This window comes from Capra hircus, chromosome 15 (assembly GCF_001704415.2).
Source record: "Capra hircus breed San Clemente chromosome 15, ASM170441v1, whole genome shotgun sequence".
In the NCBI taxonomy this organism is placed as follows: Eukaryota; Metazoa; Chordata; class Mammalia; order Artiodactyla; family Bovidae; genus Capra; species Capra hircus.
Genome location: NC_030822.1, coordinates 76,996,974 through 77,016,114, shown reverse-complemented (window position 1 = coordinate 77,016,114; position 19,141 = coordinate 76,996,974). Strand labels below are relative to the sequence as shown.

Genomic DNA, 19,141 nt, shown 5'->3' with positions numbered 1-19,141 from the left:
ATGAAACACAAGGTAAGACTCAGGGAGAAAAGACTACAGAGCCTTCAAATGTAAATACAAGGTGGGATCTGGGATTGGACCCTTGAAAAGGAAAAGGACTTCAATGAAAAAGTTGTAAAATTCAAAACAGTTTATTTCCTAGTTTTGATAAATATACTATGGTTACATGGGCTTCCCTGGTGGCTCAGAGGGTAAAGCGTCTGCCTGCAATGCCATTTCCTAGTTTTGATAAATATACTATGGTTACATGGGCTTCCCTGGTGGCTCAGAGGGTAAAGCGTCTGCCTGCAATGCAGGAGACCTGAGTTCGATTTCTGGGTCAGGAAGATCCCCTGGAGAAGGAAATGGCAACCCACTCTAGTACCCTTGCCTGGAAAATCCCATGGACGAAGAAGCCTGGTAGGCTACAGTCCATGGAGTCGCAAAGAGTCGGACATGACTAAGCGACTTCACTTTCACTTCACTTATGGTTACATTAGTTGTTGACAATAGGGGAAGTTGGGTGAAGGACAACTGTGAACCCTTTATTTTCAACTTTAAGTCTCAAATTCGGAGAAGGCACCAGCACCCCACTCCAGTACTCTTGCCTGGAAAATCCCATGGATGGAAGAGCCTGGTGGGCTGCAGTCCATGGGGTCGCTAAGGGTGGGACTCGACTGAGTGACTTCACTTTCACTTTTCACTTTCATGCACTGGAGAAGGAAATGGCAACCAGCTCCAGTGTTCTTGCCTGGAGAATCCCGGGGAAGGGGAGCCTGGTGGGCTGCCGTCTATGGGGTTGCACAGTCGGAGATGACTGAAGCAACTTAGCACCAGCACCAGCACCAGCAAGTCTCAAATTATTCCCAAGAAGTTATTTAAAAGTATATCCAAATTACTTTTTAAATAATACTATTCATAACTTATTAAATTTTATATATAATATATACCTTTTCACAAAATGTAGTGTGCCATTTTCTCAGTTTCCTATTTTCAGTGGCAAGTCGTTCAGCAGCATTTTGGAGTTTTTGGATGTAGCCTTCTAATTCTTTAGGATTATCCCAGGTAATGTGTGACTTTCCCCCACTTCCTGCTTTTGAATTCTAAGGTAGAACAAATGACAGTGTTCAAATATAGTTCTTTTTTTTTAAAGATTCAATAATCTACATCATTAGTACAACTGTCCATAACACTAACCTGCAATAAAAAAGCACACAATAGTTTTTCCATTTTATAAACGATAAGGCATTCTGGGCAGGATTGAACAGCTCCATCACATCTAAGTTGTCCCTCTTATAACTAAAACACCTAGGCATAACACACCAAACAAGCATAGGAAGACTAAAAGATAGAAATAAGGAGGTGGACAGCCTAAAAACATTGGGAGTTAAGAAACACCACAACAGGATTTCCTTAGTGTGTCATATATCCCAGACAGGATGCTGGAGAAGTCTACAACCTGGAAACACCCCCAGAGACAGACAGAAAAAGGCTCCAGAAGAAGCTTGTTCCCTCTAGCCACAGGACCAGGAAAACAGTGGCCGAATGACGGGAAACCTTTTTAGGGTACACACCCTACTCCTGGTGGGCTACAGTCCATGGGGCCGCAAAAAGTCAGACACAACTGAGTGACTAAGTACACACACACACCCCCTACTCCAACCCAACAGAGTAGAAACCCAGCCATTTCTGCAGTTTCAGGGGACCAGGAGAGGCGCTTCTCTTCCATCCCCTGCTAGGTCAGTGGCGCCACCTTCCCCAGCCTGCAACAGCGCGTGTGCACCACGCTCCGCATCCTCCCACCAGGTCCCAGAGCTCAGGGGGTAGCAGGGCCGATCCTCTGCGTGGAGGCAATAAGACACCGCCAGCTGGTATCCCGCTTTGGTGGGAAGTCTTCAGTGGGGCAAAAGGGGGCACCAGACTCCCACTGCACCCAACTAAAAAGGAAGCAGTGCGAGGCAGTACTCCACTTTTGTCAGGATGGCATCTGCAGACACAAGCAGAATTTAATATATACACTCACCCTGTCCTCCAGCTATACCTCACTGTGTCAGAGAGAAAGTGTCACTGAGAAAGGAATGAAAATAGCAGTAGGTTTCTTAGCTGAAACCATGAGGGACAAGAGGAAGTGGAACGACACTTTCAAGTTCGATGCATGAAGCAGGCCACTCAAAGGCAGCGCTCTGGGAAAACCCTGAGGGATGGGGAAGGGAGGAGGTGGATGGGGGGTCAGCATGGGGGACACATGCACCCGTGGCTGAGTCATGTCGATGTATGGCAAAAATCACAATATTGTAAAGTAATTATCCTCCAATTAAAATTAATTAATTAATTAAAAAACAATGATAGAATATGTAAAAAAAAGTGCTAAGAAAACCCTGCCTCCAAAAACAGGAACTGCCTTAGGATTGTAGGTCCATGGCCTCATTACAACTGACTAAAAGTTTAATTATGAAAAACATACTGTAATGTACTAGCTGCTGCTTATACTATAAGGATATATGAATAGATTACAACAGCAATTCTGGAAAGGTTTTTTTTGAAATGTAGCATCTGAATAGTCAATTGGGGGTAGTGTTTGAACATTTGAGTTCTGAGTTCAAGTCCTATGCATTCTGCTTGCTAGCTGCATGAGTAAGCTTGTAATTGAACCTCTTAAAGGCATGGGTTTCATGTACGAAACAGAAATGATGATGATATGATGAAATTATAACATATACCAAAAAAAACCTATGAATGTATGTATATGTATATCTATGTATGCATGTATATTCATACAAATAAAGGACTACCTAATTATACAAATCATTTAGCATAGTATGTACTCCACAAATGGTTTGCCATTATTACTCATGTGTATTTGATTCTGATTTGATATGTTAACTACTTCCTAGGTTCTAAATTTTAAAAAAGCAAAGTCAAAATATAGTGCTAAAAGAAAACAACTGTCAGCTGTGAATTTTACACTTGCTGAAAACATCCTTCAAAAATGAGGTAAAATAAAAACATTCTGAAAGGAAAACTAAGAGAATTTGTCACCAGCAAACCTACTGAAGGTATGGCTAAAGAAAGTTTTCTCAATAAGAAGAAAATGATTTTTTAAAAAAGCATAGAACTTCAGAAAGGAAAAGAGAATGTTAGGATGCAGAAAATGCAAATTAAAAAATAAACTAGCCTTCTTCTCATAAATTTCTTATTGATATTTGATGACTGAAGCAAACCCAATCTGATACAGTATTCTTTGTGTGTAGAGGATACTAAATAATTAAGACGAAATACGTGCGGCTGCGAGCGGGCCGGCGCACTAAGCGCAGGCGGCTGCGAGCGGGCCGGCGCACTAAGCGCAGGCGGCTGCGAGCGGGCCGGCGCACTAAGCGCAGGCGGCTGCGAGCGGGCCGGCGCACTAAGCGCAGGCGGCTGCGAGCGGGCCGGCGCACTAAGCGCAGGCGGCTGCGAGCGGGCCGGCGCACTAAGCGCAGGCGGCTGCGAGCGGGCCGGCGCACTAAGCGCAGGCGGCTGCGAGCGGGCCGGCGCACTAAGCGCAGGCGGCTGCGAGCGGGCCGGCGCACTAAGCGCAGGCGGCTGCGAGCGGGCCGGCGCACTAAGCGCAGGCGGCTGCGAGCGGGCCGGCGCACTAAGCGCAGCCAAGAGGGGCTACTCCACATCTGAGGTCAGGGGCAGAGGCCTAGAGCGCAAGGCTGCAACGGCACAGGACAGCTGAAAGGAGCTACCCTGCATCCGAGGTAAGGGGCGGCAGCTGAGAGGAGCTACCCCGCATCCGGGGTCAGTTGCGGCCAGGCGGAGCTACCCCAACTCCAAGGTCAGTGGCGGCTGGGAGGAGACACCCCGCGGGCCAAGGTCAGGGCAGCGGGGAGAAGAGTTACCCCACAACCAGGGTCAGGGGCGGCCGGGGGGAGACAGCCCATGTCCGAGGTCAGGGGCGGACAGCAGAAGCCACCTTGCGCCCAAGGCCAAGGGCAGTGACCCTGAGGAGCCATCCCAAGCCGGAGGCCAGGGGAGGCAGCTGGGAGGAGCCAACCACGCCCAAGGCCAGGGCCAGTGGCTGGGAGGAGCATCCCAAGGGCCTAGAGGAACTATCCCACGTTGAAGGTCAGGAACGGAGGTGGTAAGGAGATACCCCTCGTCCAAGGTAAGGAGCAGCCGAGAAGAGATACCCCACGCCCAAGGTAAGAGAAACGGAAGTAAGATGGTAGGTGTTGCAAGAGGGCATCAGAGGGCAGACACACTGAAACCATACTCACAGAAAACTAGTCAATCTAATCACACTAGGACCAAAGCCTTGTCTAACTCAATGAAACCAAGCGATGCCTGAGGAACAACCTAAGACAGGTGGGTCATGGTGGAGAGGTCTGACAGAATGTGGTCCATTGGAGAAGGGAATGGCAAACCACTTCAGTATTCTTGCCTTGAGAACCCCATGAACAGTATGAAAAGGCAAAATGATAGGATACCAAAAGAGGAACTCCCCAGGTCGTTAGGTGCCCAATATGCTAATAGAGATCTGTGGAGAAATAACTCCAAAAAGAAAGAAGAGATGGAGCCAAAGCAAAAACAATACCCAGTGGTGGATGTGACTGGTGATAGAAGCAAGATCTGGTGCTGTAAAGAGCAATATTGCATAGGAACCTGGAATGTCAGGTCCATGAATCAAGGCAAATTGGAAGTGGTCAAACAAGAGATGGCAAGGGTGAACGTCGACATTCTAGGAATCAGCGAACTAAAATGGACTGGAATGAGTGAATTTAACTCAGATGACCATTATATCTACTACTGAGGGCAGGAATCCCTCAGAAGAAATGGAGTAGCCATCATGGTCAACATAAGAGTCCAAAATGCAGTACTTGGATGCAATCAAGAGAATGATCTCTGTTCGTCTCCAAGGCAAACCATTCAATATCACAGTAATCCAAGTCTATGCCCCAACCAGTAATGCTGAAGAAGCTAAAGTTGAACGGTTTTATGAAGACCTACAAGACCTTTTAGAACTAACACCCAAAAAAGATGTCCTTTTCATTATAGGGGACTGGAATGCAAAAGTAGGAAGTCAAGAAACACCTGGAGTAACAGGCAAATTTGACCTTGGAATGCAGAATGAAGCAGGGCAAAGACTAATAGAGTTTTGCCAAGAAAATCCACTGGTCATAGCAAACACCCTCTTCCATCAACACAAGAGAAGACTCTACACATGGACATCACCAGATGGTCAACACCAAAATCAGACTGATTATATTCTTTGCAGCCAAAGATGGAAAAGCTCTACACAGTCAACAAAAACAAGACCAGGAGCTGACTGTGGCTCAGATCATAAACTCCTCATTGCCAAATTCAGACTTAAATGGAAAAAAGTAGGGAAAACCACTAGACCATTCACGTATGAGCTAAATCAAATCCCTTATGATTATACAGTGGAAGTGAGAAATAGATTTAAGGGCCTAGATCTGATAGAGTGAGTGCCTGATGAACTATGGAATGAGGTTCGTGACATTGTACAGGAGACAGAGATCAAGACCATCCCCATGGAAAAGAAATGCAAAACAGAAAAATGGCTGTCTGGGGAGGCCTTACAAATAGCTGTGAAAAGAAGAGAAGCAAAAAGCAAAGGAGAAAAGGAAAGATATAAGCATCTGAACGCAGAGCTCCAAATAGCAAGAAGAGCTAAGAAAGCCTTCTTCAGCGATCAATGCAAAGAAATCGAGGAAAAAAACAATGGGAAAGACTAGAGATCTCTTCGAGAAAATTAGAGATACCAAGGGAATATTTCATGCAAAGATGGGACAGAAATGGTATGGACCTAACAGAAGCAGAAGATATTAAGAAGAGGTGGAAAGAATACACGGGAACTGTACAAAAAAGATCTTCAAACCCAGACAATCATGATGATGTGATCACTAATCTAGAGCCAGACATCTTGGAAAGTAAAGTCAAGTGGGCCTTAGAAAGCACCACTATGAACAAAGCTAGTGGAGGTGATGGAATTCTAGTTGAGCTGTTTCAAATCCTGAAAGATGATGCTGTGAAAGTGCTGCACTCAATATGCCAGCAAGTTTGGAAAACTCAGCAGTGTCCACAGGACTGGAAAAGGTCAGTTTTCATTCCAATTCCAAAGAAAGGAAATGCAAAAGAATGCTCAGACTATCACACAATTACACTCATATCACATGCTAGTAAAGTAATGCTCAAAATTCTCCAAGCCAGGCTTCAGCAATATGTGAACTGTGAACTCCCTGACATTCAAGCTGGTTTTAGAAAAGGCAGAGGAACCAGAGATCAAATTGCCAACATCTGCTGGATCGTGGAAAAAGCAAGAGAGTTCCAGAAAAACATCTATTTCTGCTTTCTTGACTATGCCAAAGCCTTTGACTGTGTGGATCACAAGAAACTGTGGGAAATTCTGAAAGAGATGGGAATACCAGACCACCTGACCTGCCTGTTGAGAAATCTGTATGCAGGTCAGGAAGCAACAGAACTGGACATGGAACAACAGACTGGTTCCAAATAGGAAAAGGAGTACATCAAGGCTGTATATTGTCACCCTGCTTATTGAACTTCTATGCAGAGTACATCATGAGACACGCTGGACTGGAAGAAACACAAGCTGGAACGAAGATTGCCGGGAGACATATCAATAACCTCAGATATGCAGATGACACCACCCTTATGGCAGAAAGTGAAGAGGAACTAAAAAGCCTCTTGATGAAAGTGAAAGAGGAGAGTGGAAAAGTTGGCTTAAGGCTCAACATTCAGAAAACGAAGATCATGGCATCTGGTCCCATCATTTCATGGGAAATAGATGGGGAAACAGTGGAAACAGTGTCAGACTTTATTTTTGGGGCTCCAAAATCACTGCAGATGTTGATTGCAGCCATGAAATTAAAAGACACTTACTCCTTGGAAGAAAAGTTATGACCAACCTAGATAGTATATTCGAAAGCAGAGACATTACTTTGCCGACTAAGGTCCGTCTAGTCAAGGCTATGGTTTTCCCAGTGGTCATGTATGGATGTGAGAGTTGGACTGTGAAGAAGGCTGAGCGCTGAAGAATTGATGCTTTTGAAGTGTGGTGTTGGAGAAGACTCTTGAGAGTCCCTTAGACTGCAAGGAGATCCAACCAGTCCATTCTGAAGGAGATTAACCCTGGGATTTCTTTGGAAGCAATGATGTTAAAGCTGAAACTCCAGTACTTTGGCCACCTCATGAGAAGAGTTGACTCATTGGAAAAGACTCTGATGCTGGGAGGGTTTGGGGGCTGGAGGAGAAGGGGACGACCCAGGATGAGACGGCTGGATGGCATCACAGACTCGATGGACGTGAGTCTGAGTGAACTCCGGGAGATGGTGATGAACAGGGAGGCCTGGCGTGCTGCGATTCATGGGGTCACAAAGAGACGGACATGACTGAGCGACTGACCTGAACTGAATTGAAGTGAATGGAGTAAAGAGACCTAGCTACAAGCAAAGTTTCTACACTTCACTTGAACTGGCAAATGGTAAGACAAAGAAAGTCTCTGCCATACAGTGACCTCAATAAATAGCTGATGAATGGTGAAAATAAACAATTATAATATTCAACAGAATATGTAGTGAATCCGTTCAAAAAGTATTTACTGAGCAGTTACACACACCTCTTACTGTTGTACTGACAGAATATAAAAGTAAATAAATTAGAATCCCTAGAGTGAGTAGCAAGGGGAGTACAAGGAACTTTAGTGTTCCTTTTCCTTCCATCTCAGTTTTTGTGCCCTACTGTGTCTCATTTAACATATGCTAAGTATAATTATTTCGCCCTCATGGAAAACAGCCTTGTACTGGCTTGCAGAACTCCATGAAGCTATTGGCCACTCAAGATGGATCTATCATACTGAAGAGTTCTGACAAAATGTGGTCCATCTGAGGAAGAAATGGCAAACCATTCCAGTATTCTTGCCAGGAGAAGCCCATGAATATTATGAAATGGCAAAAAGACAGGACACCAGAAGATGAGAACCCCCAAGTTGGAAGGTGTCCAAACTGCTACTGGGGAAGTGTGGAGGACAATTACTAATGTCTCCAGAAAGAATGAAGAGGCTGGGCCAACATAGAAATGACACTTAGTTGAAGATGTGTCTGGTGGTAAAAATAAAGTCCAATGCTATAAAGAATAATATTGAATAGGAACCTGAGATGTTAGGCCCACGAGTCAAGGTAAATTAGACGTGGTCAAAGGGGAGATGGCAAGACTGAACACTGACATCTTAGGAATCAGTGAAGTAAAATGGACAGGAACAGGCAGATTTAATTCAGATGAACATTATACCTAATGCTGCGGGTAAGAACGCCTTAGGTGAAATGAAGCAGCCCTCAGTAGTTAACAAGAAAGTCTGTTGCATTATTTGGGTGCAACCTCAAGAAGAAAAGAATGATCTCAGTTCATTTCCAAAGCAAACTATTCAACATCACAGTAATCCAAATCTATCTCCCAACCACTGATGCCAAAGAAGCTGAAGTTGACCAGTTCTATGAAGAACACCACCTTGTAGAACTAACGACAACAACAAAAAAAGATGTCCTTTACATCACAGGGGGTTGGAATGCAAAAGTAGGGAGTCAAGAGGTGGCTGGAGCAACAGGCAAGTTTGGCCTTGAGATACAAAATGAAGCAGAGCAAGGCTAACAGAGTTCTGTCGAGAGAATATGACGGTCACAGCAAACACTCGTTGCCGACAACCCAAGAGACGACTCTACACATGGACATCATCAGATGCTAAATATCAAAACCAGACTGATTATGTTTACAGTCAAACATGGAGAAGCTCTATACGGTCAGCAAAAACAAGACCTGGAGCTGACTGTGGCTCAGACCATGAATTCCTTATTGCAAAATTCAGGCTTAAATTGAAGAAAGTAGGGGGAACCACTAGGCCATTCAGGTATCAGTTCAGTTCAGTTCAGTTGCTCAGTCGTGTCTGACTCTTTGCGACCCCATGAACTGCAGCACGCCAGGCCTCCCTGTCCATCACCAACTCCTGCACTTTACCCAAACTCATGTCTATTGAGTTGGTGATGCCATCTAACCATCTCATCCTCTGTCATCCCCTTCTCCTCCCACCTTCAATCTTTCCCAACATCAGAGTCTTTTCAAATGAGTCAGCTCTTCACATCAGGTGGCCAAAGTATTGCAGTTTCAGCTTCAGCATCATTCCCTCCAATGAACAGCCAGGACTGATCTCCTTTAGGATGGACTGGTTGGATCTCCTTGCAGTCCAAGGGACTCGCAACAGTCTTCTCCAACACCTCAGTTCAAAAACATTAATCAAATCCCTTATAATTATACAGTGGAGGTAACAAACAGATTCAAGGGACTAGATCTGGTAGACAGAGTGCCTGAAGAACTATGGACAAAGGTTTGTAACACTGTATAAGAGCCAGTGACCAAAACCACCCCAAAGGAAAAAAAAATGCAAGAAAGCAAAGTGGTTGTCTTACGAGGCTTTACAAATAGCCATGGAAAGAAAAGAAATGGAAAGCAAGGGAGAAAAGGAAAGACATACCCATATGAATGCAGGGTTACAGAGAATAGCAAAGAGAGGTAAGAAAGCCATCCTCAGTGAACAATGCAAAGAAATAGAGGAAAACAATAGAATGGGAAAGACTAGCGATCTCTTCAAGAAAACCTGAGGTGTCAAAAGAACATTTCATGCAAGGATGGGCATGATAAAAGACAGAAATAGTTAAGGACTTAAAAGAAGCAGTAGAGATTAAGAAGAGGTGGCAAGAATACATAGAGGAACTATACAAAACATTTTAAATGGCCCAGTAACCACGATGGTGTGGTCACTCACCAAGAGCCAGACATCCCAGAGTGCAAAGTCAAGTGGGCCTTAGGAAGCATCACTACAAACAAAGCTAGTGGAGGTGATGAAATTCCAGCTGAGCTATTTCAAGTTCTAAACGATGATGCTGTGAAAGTGCTGCACTCAATATGCCAGCAAATTTGGAAAATTCAGCAGTGGCCATAGAACTGGAAAAGGTCACTTTTCATTCCAATCCCAAAGAAGAGCAAAGTCAAAGAACATTCAAACTACTGAACAACTGAGTTCATTTGACATGCTAGCAAGGTTATACTCAAAATCCTTCAAGCTAGGTTTCAGCAGTACACAAGCCAAAAATTTCCAGATGTAGAAGCTGGGTTTCAAAGAGGCAGAGGAACCGGAGATCAAATTGCCAACATCCACTGGATCATAGAAAAAGCAAGGGAATTCCAAAAAAAATATCTACTTCTGCCTCTTTGACTACACTAAAGCCTTTGATTATGTGGATCAAAACAAACAGTGGAAAATTCTTAAAAAGATGTGAGTACCAGACCACCCTACCTATCTCCTTAGAAACCTGTATGTGAGTCAAGAAGCAACAATTAAAACTGAACATGGAACCGGTTCAAAATTGGGAAAGGAGTACGACAAGGCTATATATGGTCACTCTGCTTATTTAACTTACATACTTACTGTATCATGTGAAATTCCAGGCTAGAGGAATCTTAAGGTCAAGTCAAGATTTCAGGGAGAAATATCATCAGCCTTAGATAAGCAGATGATATCACTCTAACAGAAAATGAAGAGAAACTAAACAGCCTGTAGATGAGGGTGAATGAGTGAAAAAACTGACTTGAAACTCGGCATTCAAAAAACTAAATCATGGCATCCAGTCTCATCACTTCATGGCAAATAAAAGGGAAAAAAGTCAAAGCAGTGACAAATTTTCTTGAGCTCCAAAATCACTGTGAATGGTGACTGCAGCCATGAAATTAAAAGACCCTCCTTGGAAAACTGGACAGCTACTTGTAAAAGAATGAAATTAGAACACTTCCTACCACCATACACAAAGATAAACTCAAAATGGATTAAAGACCTAAATGTAACACCAGAAACTATAAAACTCTTAGAGGAAAACACAGGCAGAACACTCGACATAAATCAAAGCAAGATCCTCTATGACCCACCTCCTACAGTAATGGAAATAAAAACAAAAGTAAACAAGTGGGACCTGATTAAACTTAAAAACTTTTGCACAGCAAAGAAAACTATAAGCAAGGTGAAAAGACATCCCTCAGAATGGGAGAAAATAATAACAAATGAAACAACTGATAAAGGATTAATTTCCAAAATATACAAGCAGATTATACAACTCAATACCAGAAAAACAATCCAATCAAAAAGTGGGGAAAAGACCTAAACAGACATTTCTCCAAAGAAGACATACAGATGGCTAACAAACACATGAAAACAAAAAAATTCTGCAAAGATGTATAGAACAGTCTTTTGGACTCTGAGGGAGAGGGTGGGATGATTTGGGAGAATGGCATTGAAACATGTATAATATCATATATAAAATGAATCGCCAGTCCAGGTTCGATGCATGATACTGGATGCTTGGGGCTGGTGCACTGGGATGACCCAGAGGGATGGTACAGGGAGGGAGGTGGGAGGGAGGTTCAGAATGGGGAACACGTGTATACCTGTGGCGGATTCATGTTGATGCATAGCAAAACCAATACAATATTGTAAAGTAATTAACCTCCAATTAAAATAAATAAATTTATATTTAAAAAAATTCTGTAAAGCAATTACCCTTCAATAAAAAAATAAATTAAAAAACAGACACTCCTTGGAAGAAAAGCTATGACCAACCTAGACAGTGTATTAAAAAGCAGAGACATCACTTTGCCAACAAAGGTCCATCTAACCAAAGCTATGGTTTTTCCACTAGTTGTGCATGAATGTGAGAGCTGGACCATAACGGAAGCTGACTGCCAAAGAAATGACACCTTTGAATTATGGTGCGGAAGAAGACTAGAGCCCCTGGACAGCAAGGAGATCAAACCAGTCAATTCTAAAGGAAATCAACCATGAACATTCATTGAAAGGACTGATGAAGCTGAAGCTTCAATACTTTGGCTACTTAATGCAAAAAGCCAACTCATTTTCAAGATCCTAATTTTGAGAAAGATTGAAGGCAAAAGGAGAAGGGGGTGGCAAAGGATGAGATGTATGCTACAGATAACATCACCAACTCAATGGACATGAATGTAAGCAAGCTCTGGGGGAAAAAAGAGTTCTTGTCATGCTGCCGTCCAAGGAGTCACAAAGAGTCAGACAACTCAGTAACTGACCAAAAAACGTAATTGTTTACTTCCCGTTATTCAAATCCTCAAAATAAGCTTTGTCTTTAGAAATATCAACAGATATAATTTTGAATATATTTATTATAGAAGAAAGAGTTCTAAACACTTGATTTAAAACATTATCTATGAAAAGGTTAAAAATAATAAAGTAATATCCTATTCTCAAAAAGTACACTTGTAAATATGCACAGGAAAAATGTTTAAAAGGGTATAGACACCAGACTGTTTAAGAATGGCCAAGTCTCAGTAGTACAATACTAAAACATTTTTTGTTTTTGTTCACCTACATTTTTGAAATTTTCCACCATAAACTCATATTGAACTCTGGCAATAGAAAAAAATAATAATAACATGTACAATATGAATTATGTAACTTCTAGTAAATTTTAAGCCTGAGTACTAGTGTGCAAAAAAATAGCTAACTTAGCAGGTCTGACTGCTGTCCCTTAAAAGGTTTGCTTAAAAGATTGGCCCTTAGCTGGCATCTGAAAAGCTGGATTTTGCAAGAGTTCCTAACACTCTAATTTTTAAGAGTGGTTCACTGCAACTAAAGAATGTGGTTTATGCTGAACACTTGACTGTCTTCTGGAATTCCGGAATTTTGGCACATGTTAAGGAGGAAAATACCTACATGACCAGTAAAAGTCTCGGCAATGAGTCGCTAATGATCTTTCCTAGGAAGGCAACAGCTCACATGTGTTACTTGTTGCTGGAGGACTTAAGCATGCCCTGGGTGATTCGACAGGGAAAGGACTCTTGAAAGCCTGCACCAGGGTTAGCCAGGCCTTCAGTCCATATACCTTTCCCTTGCTGATTTTGCTTTGCATCCTCTCACGGTAATAAATCATAAATGAATTAGCTGTGAGTACAACAATACCCTGAGTCCTATGAGTCCTCCTATAAATCACCGAACCTGGGAGTAGTCTTAAGAACCATGACACCAGCTATCCACTGTAAAAACAAGAATTATAGGGTATAGTCCTCTTCTACTAATTTTTTAAAATATTTCATGTCTGTGAAGACTAAAAATGTGTATTTCAAAAAGTGAACAGTCACATACTAACAGTTTAAAAACTATTGTGCGTTTTCCTAATTTCATATGTGTGGATATTTAAATAAGTATAAGTAAAGAGCAAATAAAGTAAATTATAAGATCAGGAGAGAACGGAAAAGTACTAGAGAGTCTTGTGTACAAGGACCTCACACTTCAGTGAAAAAGTAAATGTAACAGCATATAAGCTAGTATAATATATATATATTCAATTGATCAAAATAAGCACCAAAACATGTGAAACATTACAACTGTTTAAATACAGCTGTAAAAAATATTACTTAATAAAACTGGAGGAAGTCATCGGGGAGCAAAATATAGCCTTAGATCAATGGCTATGGTAAGCTCAGGGTATACTAAAAACCAACAAATAAGAAACACTTTACATGTAAAATCTAATTATAATAATATAAAAAGTCCATTTACCTTAATTATCTGTTCAAATGCTAAGGCAGATTGTAACATCATTGGTCTCTGACTTTGAATCATCTGTTGATCAATAGAATTGTAAAAATGTGCCACCTACAAAGAAAAATTCCAATTAGCAATAATTAATAATAAATAGCACACTTAATTTTCAATTCTTCATTTTTAATTATTTGAATGGAAATATTAACCCTTCTCAAGTATAAAACTTAACAAAAAATTAGTTTATCTCCAATAGAGCATTTATGCATGTACTAACGTACAAAAGCAACAAGTGTAAGTATGTGCTGAGTTCCTCTAATTTGCCAAGTCATATTCTAGGGGCTGATTAAACAAAGACTATAAAACCTAGTCCCTGAAATCAAGAATTTCACAGTCTCACAGGGAATCAGAGGAAACCATTAAGCATGTTAAAGTGCTACAAAAAATGAACTCTTCCTGCAATTCTTGAAACCAATTCCCTTGTCAGTATATAACACAATGATTTATCCATTTCTCACACCAAAAAAATCTTTGAGTTGTCCTTAATTCTTCTCTCACATCCCATATAAGTAGAACTCTATACTTCTACTATAAGTAAAAGACTATACTCAGAATATATTTTTAATATATGTTTTGAACATATATTGAATTGAACCCCTTCCCCACCTCCATCAGCATCACCCCATTTCAAGCACCCTCATCTCCTGGCAAGACCAGTACAACAGTTTCCTAACTGGTCTCTCTTTCCAACTGCGGCCCGACAGTCTAGTCAAAGTATTCAAAGTAGCCAGAACAGTCCTTTAAAATGTAAATCGTATCTTTTACCTACTCAAAATCTTCAAATGAATCCCCAATATATTTGAGAATAAAACGCAAAATCCTAAAATTCTTACCTTGAAACTTACAATGGTTTGTCAATACACCTAAGAATGAAACCTAAATCTAAAATCGTACCCTGGTACATTATACACACACTGGCCTTTAGTCCTGCACAATCCCCTCCTGAACTGCACTGTTGCCAAATGAGCCTGCGTGTCGTTTCTCTAACTTTGGTGAGTCTTCCCTAAGCAACTCTCCACGTCCTTCATTCCCTCCGCCTGCAGCAGTCTTCCTCCAGATATCTGCATGGTTCTGTCCCTCATTTTATGTCACGTCTCTTACTACCTTTTCGTTAAGGTCTCCCCTGGCCATTCAGTATAAAATGGCAGGATTTGTCTCAATCCTCTTACTGTTTGCTTTTTCTTCAATTATGTGCTCATCACTACCTTATACTGTATTACTCAAGCATTTGCTATTTCCCATAATAGTGTCACAGGTAATAGTGTCACATGTTTGTCACATGTTTGTTGAATTAATCCATGCAACAATAGTGTCACGTTTGTTGAATTAATCAATGAATCAAAAAAAAAAAAATAAGACATACCTACAAGGATTAGTGGTGGACAAAAGAGGACACTGCTAACTCTGTGAGAGGCAAAAGACAGGTTCAGGGAAGAAGATCAAGGGGACGCTGTGGAGTGAATTTAATTAAGGACTTTAAAGACACTGTCTTAATTTTTGTACTCCCAGCATGTCACAAAATTCTTGGCACAGAGCAGGTGCTTAAAAAATATTTAACTAATTTTATAGCAGGTCACTTCTTTCTTCTAACATGCATAAAAATGTACTTGGTAGGGAATACTCACTCTACTTATTCTATATCATAATAGTAGTTCCAGAAAAAAAACAAGTCAGGAAAAACAGAAGCAAAATAAAACATAAAATTACAGCAATCTGGCCAGACTGTTACCTGTCAAATATCCTACTGCATACTCCGCACTCTAGCTAAATGTGTGCTCACAAGTAAAGGTATATCTACAGGGGACTTTCCGGTGGCCCCATGGTTAACAATCCACCTGCCAATGCAGGGGACACAGGTTCGATCCTGGGTCTGGAAAGGTCCCACATGCCACAGAGGACTAAGCTCGAGTACCACAACTACTGAGCCCACAAGCTCCAGAGCCTTGCACCACAACAAGAGTGGCCCCAGCTGGCCAGAAACTGGAGAAAGGCCACAGGCAGCAATAAAGACCCAGCACAGCCAAAAATAGGTGAATAAATCTAAACACAATAGATTCCCGTGGTTGTTCTAGGAGTAAACATAAATACCATATAACCATTCACTTATCCTCTGAGATTTTATTTTGTTACACTAAATACTTAGGATAGAGAAGTCAGTAAGCTTCTCAGCTTTTTTTTTTTTTTTTTTTAAGATTTAAAATGTTTTATTTTTTATTTTTTTTTTTTTAAATTTTAAAATCTTTAATTCTTACATGCGTTCCCAAACTGATGCAGGATACAGCATGCTTGGAGCTGGTGCATGGGGATGACCCAGAGAGATGTTATGGGGAGGGAGGTGGGAGGGGGATTCATGTTTGGGAACGTTTCTCAGCTTTTAGAATATAGAGTCCCTCTCTCTGAAATGATCATTCACTCCACCTTGTGCTCCTGAGAAAACATATGTATACGCTTTCAAACTCACATCAAACATCATCCCTCTGTAAAGATTTATCTGATACTATCCCTACCCTGGGCTTCTCTGGTAGCTCAGCTGGTAAAGAATCTCCCTGCAATGCAAGAGATCCTGGTTTGATTCCTGGGTTGAGAAGATGCCCTAGACGAGGGCATGGCAACCCACTCCAGGATTCTTGCCTGGAGAATCCCCATGGACAGAGGAGCCTGGCAGGATACAGGCCATCGGGTCACAGAGAGTTGGACATGACGGACAGACTAAGCCCAGCAGCACATCTCTACCTTACCCAGGAAAATAAAAACCCCCACCTCTATTCTTTCACAGGACTTTCTGAATTCTATCTGTAATACTGTTGCTGTTTTCTAGTCACTAGTCGAGCCCAACTTTTTGCAACCCCATGGACTGCAGCTCGGCAGGCTCCTCTGTCCATGGGATTCTCCAGGCGAGAATACTGGAGTGGGTGGCCGTGTGCTTCTCCAGGGGATCCTTCCCACCCAGGAATCAAACTCGTGTCTCCTGCGCTGGCGGACAGACCCTTTACTGCTGAGCCACCAGAGAAGCCCACCTGTAATACAGCACTCAGTCTCGTGCACATGTCATCACTGCATGAACTGCAGTGGGATGAACACGGGCTTTGGAGTCAGGGAGACTTGACCTCAGATTCTAGCTTCATAGCTCACTAGCAGAGTAGCACTAGAACACTGCCTCACAAATCTGACCCTCAATTAGATCAGTAAAACTGGGAGTGGGAGTAAACCGAAATAACATAAATACAGTATTTACCAGAAGGCCTGATAGTTAAGGAGAACTCAATGTTCAGTTTGCTTTCTCCCACTAGACCGGTGGTTCTCAACTGTGGATGATCTGCACCCAAGAGGACATCTGGCAATGTCTGGAGATATTTTCAATTGTAAGGACTAAGTAGGTGCTACTGACCAGAGACGCCGCTAAACATCCTACAATGCACAGGCCATCCCTCACCAAAAAAAAAAAAAAAAAAAAGTAGTCCAAAATGTCAAAAGTGTGAAAGTTGAGAAGCCCTACACTTGAGTATGATAGCAATATATTCATTTTTATATACTCACTACACTGCACCCGGCAGTACAAGTGCTCAATGGATCTTTGTTGGATGAAACAATAAATGAGAAACTAAATACACAAAAGATACTGTTCTTGTCCTCTATTAATTAAATGAGAGAAAAAATGTAAAACTCCAAAACTATATAAAACTGTTCTAAGAATGACTTACACACTGCATACAAAATAAACAACCATTGATTAAAAGAAGACAAAACAAATAAAGTGCAAGTTAAAGGATTACTTGGAATTCTTCGACCAGAGGGAACAGGAATCAGTGCAGAGAGACAGGTTCAGAGGAGAGCCAAGGTTCATATTACCGAAGCAAGCATGCAACATGAGGGGGTGAGTATCCACCACGTTCAGAAACGTCAGCTAGGGCATGATTAAGAGAGGCCTTGGATACTATGCTCAGGAGACAGACAATGAGGTAATAATAGCTGATTTTAAACAGGCAGATGATTTGATGACAGTGTGCTTCAGGAAGACTAAGAAAATGAACAAAAACAGAAACCTGTCCATCAGCTGGATAATTTTCTAAGAATCGGCCCCTAGCAGGCAGACAGAGGGCTCTTAATTAGAAAGCCCTTTAGGGTCCATGATAGCAACATGAAAGAAAAAAGAAAAAAAAAGAGAAAGAATAATATTCTATTTTTCCAAATGCTTTGAGAATGAAAAGCAGTAACTAATACCTCAAGCTAATAAAATTCCCACAAAGAGGATTACAAAGCCAAGTTTGTAATGCGGTCATTTACAAACTATAACTTCATAAGACTTAACGGTGCTATTCTATTAGCCTAATAAAATCAAAAGCAGAAAACAAAGCCCTTAAAATATTCTAATGTAATAAACTCAGAATAGCCATGTTTTCAAAAATATCATTTCATACTTGTTTCAGAATAATTGCTTGCTTGCAGAATTTCTGTGCAATGTTTGCAACTTGCTGTATTTTGGCAGGAATAACAAAACCAAGTGCAGAAAGCTGACGAACTTCTCTCAGAAGAATCACCAACCGATCTGAATAATGCACTTTTAATGATCCGTCATTAGGATCCAACTCCATAATTCGGCTATTAGCCTCAATACTACAAAACAAAATAAATAACTTTTTGAATTTCACAATTTCATGTTCTCACCCTTTTGACTGATTAAAAACATAACAGTTTTTACAACTTTGCTGTAAAATTGTTGCTCTTTAGTCACTAAATCCGGAGAAGGCACTGGCACCCCACTCCAGTACTCTTGCCTGGAAAATTCCATGGACAGAGGAGCCTGGTGGGCTGCAGTCCATGGGGTCGTGAAGAGTCAGACACGACTGAGCAACTTCACTTTCACATTTCACTTTCATGCACTGGAGAAGGAAATGGCAACCCACTCCAGTGTTCTTGCCTGGAGAATCCCAGGGATGGCGGAGCCTGGCGGGCTGCCGTCTATGGGGTCGCAGAAAGTCGGACACGACTGAAGCAAATTAATAGCGGCAGTAGTCAGTAAGTCATGTCCAACTCTTTTGCAACCCCATGGACTCTATATAGCCCATGAGGTTCCACTGTCCATGAGATTTTCCAGGCAAAATTACTGAAGGAGGTTGCCATTTCCTTCTTCACGGGATCTTCCCCACCCAGGGATTGAACACACATGTCCTGCATTGACAGGTGGGTTCTTTACCACTGAGCCACCAGGGAAGCCTAACAAACAAAATTAACTCAAGTAAAAAAACAGTTTTTAATTATTTTTCAAATTACATTTATTTCACATAACATTTCATGATTCAGATCTTGATAACAAACTATAATATCCAAAATACACCATCATAGTAATATTTCAACCAAGCAGTCTTTGAACTCAGAAAAGTCAATCTCTTAAAATTCAGCTAAAATTCAAAATAGACATCAAATCCATCATAATTTGATTCACTTTCTAAAATATATTTTAGATTT

At 41.5% G+C, this 19,141-nt stretch overlaps 1 protein-coding gene across 1 annotated transcript in view; it reads right to left on the bottom strand.

Annotated features, from left to right (window-relative positions):
• DYNC2H1 (dynein cytoplasmic 2 heavy chain 1) overlaps positions 1-19,141 on the bottom strand; it is a 399,579-nt gene that overhangs the window by 359,480 nt on the left and 20,958 nt on the right. Inside the window, exons 12-14 of the mRNA XM_013969394.2 lie at positions 18,094-18,289; positions 13,634-13,729; positions 930-1,082 (exon numbers count right to left, since the gene is read on the bottom strand). Of these exons, the coding sequence (XP_013824848.2) occupies positions 930-1,082; positions 13,634-13,729; positions 18,094-18,289 (445 nt within the window). The remainder of the gene's footprint in view (positions 1-929; positions 1,083-13,633; positions 13,730-18,093; positions 18,290-19,141) is intronic.